The sequence below is a fragment of the Manacus vitellinus genome, unplaced genomic scaffold, assembly GCF_001715985.3.
Source record: "Manacus vitellinus isolate BGI_N305 unplaced genomic scaffold, ASM171598v3 scaffold_8_pilon, whole genome shotgun sequence".
Classification (NCBI taxonomy): domain Eukaryota; kingdom Metazoa; phylum Chordata; class Aves; order Passeriformes; family Pipridae; genus Manacus; species Manacus vitellinus.
The window spans coordinates 23,676,724-23,683,497 of record NW_021940864.1 but is presented as its reverse complement, the minus strand read 5'-3'; the positions used below and the strand labels follow the sequence as shown (position 1 = coordinate 23,683,497).

General features: G+C 40.4%; 1 protein-coding gene across 2 annotated transcripts; it reads left to right on the top strand.

Annotated features, from left to right (window-relative positions):
* Positions 1-82: 82 nt before the first annotated feature.
* On the top strand, positions 83-6,466 carry ZBTB18 (zinc finger and BTB domain containing 18). Of its 2 annotated transcripts, XM_008924426.4 has the most exons (3): positions 83-144; positions 648-731; positions 2,818-4,400. In XM_008924426.4, the coding sequence occupies exons 2-3, from the start codon at positions 719-721 to the stop codon at positions 4,398-4,400; spliced, it is 1,596 nt and encodes a 531-aa protein (XP_008922674.1). In that variant the 5' UTR covers positions 83-144; positions 648-718. The 2 variants fall into 2 exon arrangements, with proteins under 2 accessions (XP_008922674.1, XP_025752152.1); XM_025896367.2 differs by lacking the exon at positions 83-144 and having other exon boundaries at positions 172-731; positions 2,818-6,466.
* Positions 6,467-6,774: the final 308 nt, after the last annotated feature.

Genomic DNA, 6,774 nt, shown 5'->3' with positions numbered 1-6,774 from the left:
AGCCGAGCCGAGCGCTCGCAGTAGAGCCCCGACCGGGGGAGCTGCTCCGCGGCTCCGAAGGAGCCCGAGTTGGTGCTCGGTGCCACTTGCGCTGTCTTAAACGCTGGAACTGCAAGGACCGGCTGCGAAGCGGGGAGCCGTGAGGTGATAAATGGGTCCGGTTAATTTCTGCTTGTAACCCCAGGACTCAGTAAAACCGAACCGGTGTGGATTTCTGGGGTAACCCCGTGGCTGGGGTACGCTGTCAGCACATAAAGCGGTCCTCCAACTTAAGGCAGAAGTGTTGCTATGCTGCACATACAGCAGAGCCCCATATGTTTAGGATTTTCTTTTTTTTTTTTCCTCCCTGTTAGAAAGTTTGAAAAAAAGAGACTTTGAAGTATTTTGTTTATACTAACAGAAGAGAAAAGTTCTCCTAAGAAAAAGCTGGTGGCAGGAGTGTAGAGGAGTAGCATATGGCATTAAAAGGAGCACAGCTGGAGGTAGCATTTCCATCTGAACATGATGTCAGAGCAGCTGACAGCCTGCCATCCCTCAGCCTTTTATTCTAACACACAGACAGGGAGTTAGTGTGTGCAGATCTGTGTGTGGAGAAGGTATCTCATTCCTCTCTAACATCATCTCCACTTTGCATCTGTCTCTCCTAGTCTGCTTTTTTTCCACCGATCTAACAGACCTGGAGCCAGCAAGACTCAGAGGAAAGGACTTAATCAGGTTTATGTGTACTAAAGGTAGGAGTAGCAATAGATTAGATACAGCATATTTCTGTTTTGGTGTGTTGTTTATTGAATTTCAGAAAAAAAATCACATTACTTTTCTAACCAAGTTTAGAGGTAATATATGAAATTGAGTGTTAAATAGATAAGTGGACTTAGTCAAAAGGCTTGGGCTGCAGTTGCATAGTATCAGTTCTTGGGCACATTGTTAGCATTAACTTTAATACATATTGTGAGAATGTCTTGGTTTGGAAGAAGGAGAGAGCAAGTTCATTCTTCATTTCTGAGACCAAAACTGCAGTGGATTTAGTGGCAAGACTAAAGAGAGTTCTGCTTTATGTTCTTGTCTTGCATCTTTTAGATGACTTTGCGGGGGTTTTAGTGAAATATACAAAAGTGTGCTTTTTTACAAAAGGACCGTTCTGGCTAAAATCTGTTTGTGGGCAAGTCTTTCATTAAACTTCACGGTTAAATATCCAGCAGCTCAGAAACATAGTAGCATACAGCTGTAGTGCTTCTGAAAGATAGAAATCAGTTATGTGTTTAAAAACTTTTGTACCCGGGAGAATGGCTTGACTGGTTTCCTCTTTTCTTTCTTGCATGTAGCATTTGAAATCTTTTATTTAGCGTAACAATAATTATTTGAAGGAGTTTTTGTATTTGCGACTAATTTAGAACTTGTAGATTTGAGCTGCCTGAATTGGCCAGACAGCTGTAATCGCACTCCTCTATTCTTAATCTCTTTATCTGGGCAGCAGCTGCCATATGGCCACAGTCAGCTGGATCAGATGTTTATAAGCTTCCTTCTTCGTCCCTCTCTGTCCTTTCAGCCTCCTAATTTGATCACAGCTACCTTGTGAGCTGCCCTCCAATCTTTATTTTTAGCCCTCTTAAGGATTAGGATTGATGTTGGCTGTGGGGCACTTAAAGTGATTGTATTGTAAATCTTCGTGCTTTACTCTAGCAATGGTATTTTACAGAATATAGTAGGGGTTGTGTTGTAAGTTTTAGTACATCTTGGTTTGTGAGGGATGGGGGTTTTTCAGTAATATCTGCCAGCCTAAGAGTCACGATCTGCTTAGATGATTTGGGAGACCATTGCTATCAATCACAGAAGAATAGATTAAGACAGGTTTTTAAGAGATTTTACTTTTCTTTTGAATTTTGACTTCTCTACTTCTTTTTTAAGTTTAATTTTTCTTTATCATCAAGGAAGGCAAATAGAAAGACACTTGGGTAAGAATAGTACTTGGGATACTGATTTTAGACCTGTGCACATGCACACACGCTCACGTTGAATGACTTTTTTTTTTTCTTTGAGCTTGGTACTGCGAACTGCCTGGTGTGGGAGGGGAGGGAAATTTCTGTCCTTCTGCACAGGGAAAGTGGTGTTCGTTGGCGTTTTGGTTGTTAGCTTTCTTTTGTGTATTCTGCATGTTGGCAAAAATGTTCATGTTATATTGTACAGTATGGAAAAGGTCTAAAACCTTAAAAAAACCTGTACTTACTACAAGAAGAAAACCATGCAAACTAAATTTCTAAAAACTTTTATTTTTGCTGTTGATATAAGTTGACACATGTAAATAATTTTTCTAGCTTTTGAGTGTTAGATCATCAGATTTGGGTATATTAGCATTTCTTCATGTATGAACCTCTTCTCTTACTACAGTTTGACTTAAAAAGAAGGTAGATTATCTGATTTTTTTTTTCTTCCGCTTCTGTGATCTCTCAAACTTAGTGTTAAAAAAAAAATTTTTTTTGGGTCTGCCCTCCTAGGGATGCAATCTGGAAGAAGTTCCCTAAAAAAAACCCCACAAAACTGTTGAACAGATTTGATGAACAGCAGTGATACTTTGAAAAAATTACAGATGTACCTTTGCGCTTAATAGACTGGCTTATTTACCACAGAAGGGAAATCATAGCTGTGGTGGTAAGTCGGGGAAAGAGTTGCCATCATACATGCGTGTTAAGTAATCTTCGCGTGGTGTCAGTACCAGAATTTCGGCAATATAAATACGGGATTTTAGAGTGGAATTACTTGGATTCGTAAGTTCTGTGATTCCAACCTACATTTAATTTTTAAAAATCTTGTTGCTTATAGGTTATGAAGACAGTATGGAGTTTCCTGACCACAGTAGACATTTGCTGCAGTGTCTGAGTGAGCAGAGACATCAGGGTTTTCTTTGTGATTGCACTGTTCTGGTAGGAGATGCCCAGTTCCGAGCACACAGAGCTGTTCTGGCTTCATGCAGCATGTATTTCCACCTCTTTTACAAGGACCAGCTGGACAAAAGGGACATTGTTCATCTGAACAGCGACATTGTTACAGCCCCAGCTTTCGCTCTCCTGCTTGAATTCATGTACGAAGGAAAGCTCCAGTTCAAAGACTTGCCCATTGAAGACGTGCTAGCAGCTGCCAGTTATCTCCACATGTATGACATTGTCAAAGTCTGCAAAAAGAAGCTGAAAGAGAAAGCAACCACGGAGGCAGACAGTACAAAAAAGGAGGAAGATGCCTCAAGTTGTTCAGACAAAGTGGAGAGCCTCTCCGACGGCAGCAGCCACATGCCAGGAGACTTGCCCAGCGATGAAGACGACGGAGAAGATGAAAAATTGAACATCCTGCCTAGCAAAAGGGACTTGGCGGCTGAGCCTGGGAACATGTGGATGAGATTGCCCTCAGACTCAGCAGGCATTCCCCAGACTGGCGGAGAGGCAGAGACGCACACAGCAGCAGCTGGAAAAACAGTAGCCAGCCCCTGCAGCTCAACAGAGTCTTTGTCCCAGAGGTCTGTCACCTCCGTGAGGGATTCAGCAGATGTTGACTGCGTGCTGGACCTGTCTGTCAAGTCCAGCCTTTCAGGAGTTGAAAATTTGAACAGTTCTTATTTCTCTTCACAGGACATGCTTAGAAGCAGCCTGGTTCAGGTGAAGGTGGAGAAAGAGGCTTCCTGTGATGAGAGTGATGTTGGCACTAATGACTATGATATGGAACATAGCACTGTGAAAGAAAGTGTGAGCACTAATAACAGGGTACAGTACGAGCCGGCCCACCTGGCTCCAATGAGGGAAGATTCGGTCTTGAGGGAGCTAGATAGAGAGGACAAGGCAAGCGATGATGAAATGATAACTCCAGAGAATGAGAGAGTCCAGGTGGAAGGAAACATGGACAGCAGCTTGCTCCCTTATGTGTCAAACATACTTAGCCCCGCTGGCCAAATTTTCATGTGTCCTCTCTGCAACAAGGTCTTTCCTAGCCCCCACATCCTGCAAATTCATTTAAGCACGCACTTTCGAGAGCAGGACGGGATCCGCAGCAAGCCTGCTACCGATGTCAATGTCCCAACCTGCTCGTTGTGTGGTAAGACTTTTTCTTGCATGTACACCTTGAAACGTCATGAGAGGACTCATTCAGGTGAAAAGCCCTACACTTGCACCCAGTGTGGAAAGAGCTTCCAGTACTCCCACAACCTGAGCCGCCACGCAGTGGTTCACACGCGGGAGAAGCCTCATGCTTGTAAGTGGTGTGAACGCAGGTTCACACAGTCTGGAGACCTTTACAGACACATTCGGAAGTTTCACTGTGAGTTGGTGAACTCATTGTCTGTCAAAAGTGAAGCACTGAGCTTACCTACTGTCAGAGACTGGACCTTAGAAGATAGCTCACAAGAACTTTGGAAATAAAATTTTTATATATATAAATAATATATATATAAATCTATATAGTTGTGGTACAGTCTAAAAGCAATCTTGTTTCCTTGAACTGAAAGTTTGGCTATTAGCTTGTTTTTGCACTTTAAGGCAGCATGAATATTTCACTAATTTAGCACTCCGATAAAAATGAACTGTAGAGGTAATCCGACAAAGTAACTAACTGCGAAGCGTATTTTTCCCCCTTTTCGGAATAGAAGCCAGCGGATACTTTACTTCTAAGGAATCTCCAATTCAAAAAATTTGGATGTGGCTTTATTCTCCCTAAAACACTGCGTTCTTTTAAGCTCTTGATCTTTTTCCCTCTTAAAATCTGAATGTAGAAATCCTCTCTCAATTTTGTCAGTTCCTTTACATTTCTATAATTGCATGAGTCCTTTCTAGCTGTTGGAAACCTGAATGCTTTTAGACCCAAATGGAAAATTTCTGAAATGCTGGATTATCTATTTTTAAACAAGCGGTTGACTTAAAACTTATTATGGCAACTTCTGGATTTCTGACAGTTCCCACTGGAAAAAAAAAAAACCACAAAAAAAACCAACACAAAAAACATAAAACAAAAACCCTGAGAGTACACTGGGATCACTGGGACTCTGTCTTACGTGAAGGTTTGCTTGGGATGAAAAAGGATATTGCAGCTTCAGCAGTGATGAACTGTGTGTTTAAAAAATGTGAATTACTGTTATTGTATACTGTAATTGATTACATGGGCCGGGGGGAGGTATCAAAGAACTTGGCAGGTTGTGTTGATGCTCTTAGTTGAGTCTTGAAAAGTAAATATTAACGCTACAGAAATGCATGATTTTCAGTATATTTTTGTCTTTGTTTGCATTGTATAACTTTAACGAGTGAGTTGAAAATTATTTAATTTCCTTAGGAAAAAACCCGACACCGTTGAAAATGCCAGTGTTACGAAGAAGAGAAATGCACTGTTTTTATTTTATCTAATTTAAATTTATTTTCCCACTGTCTTTAAGTTGAGAAGAACTTAAGCTACGAGTCGCCGATTTAGCTATGTTCACAAGGAAAAAAAAATTGAATGTTTACAACCAGGCTTCGAGATTTGCATGTGCGGTGTGCATTTACTAACCCCAGACCCCTTCTAATTGCACAGACCCCACGCCAGCTCCAACTGAGGTGCGTCCATTTCCCCAGATGAGCATTTGTAGGATTCCTGCTGCACCACTCCACCACAATAGGTCCTTCTTTTTTTTTTTTTTTTCCCCCGCGTTGAAAAGAGGCTGTGGACTGAAAAAAAAAAAAAAAAAAGGCAAAAAAAGCCCCAGGCTGAAAGGCCTGGGCAGGCCTGAGTGACAGGGGGGGCCGGGGGGGCCGGGGAAGGACTATGCGTATCCAAGCAGCAGAGACTGCAGCCTGACGTGTGGTTTTAATGACCAACACGCAGGTCAAAAGCATTTTGCACAGTGTTTGTTTTCCTGTCTTGCACTTACAAATAAGGTCTATGGGAGTAGCATGGAAAACGTTTGCTGTTTTTTCCTTTTTTTTTTCTTTTTTTTTTTCTCTCTGCTTTTGTTTAAAATTTGATCGCCTTAACTACTGTAAACATAGCCTATTTTTGTGCTTAAGATACTGAATGGAAAACTCCATTGTGTATTGCTGGACTGTTTTGGAAATATTTGGTCAAATGTGTGTTAATTTGGCTGTAATGGCATTTAAAACAAAAAAAAAGCTGTGAAAATGGCCTTGGAGCGTTATCTTTAGTTACTTGAATAGTTTCTAGGTTTTAAAACTACATTCTTTTCTTAAGTTAGAGAAGACAATCAGTGTCTGAGGAAAATGGACTTTCTCTTGGATTTTTTTGTGGTCCTCGTGAGTGATTGCTTTTTTCCTTTCCTTAGTTTCACATTCTTCTTTTGTTCTAAAACTTAGACTGACATCTAGCTTTGACAATCATAGTATGTTTTATTTTCCTGAGGAGGGAATAACTTATAATGCTGTTTAGTTTTGTACTATTGGTGTGTTGGTGAATTTTTAAACTGTGTGCTAACTGCAATAAATTATATGAACTGAGAAATCAATTCCCTTGTCTTTTTTCCCTCTTTTAAATTATAGTTATGGAGTATTTTTTATAATGTGTAACTTTATTACTTTTGTACAGACTTCTATTGCTAACTGTGTATGGAATATGTTTTCAGTATGCTTTTGAGCACTTTGTTGCTAACGTACATATTTACATCTCACTTAACATTTAAAAAAATTAAATGCTTGTGTTTTGAAAGCATTTCTCTGTGTGTAGCTCTCGATCATTCTGTAGAGGTATTTTTTTATAATATTTTTTTTTCTTCCCCAAAGACTTTTGCAGAAGCAATCTATTCCATTCCAGAAA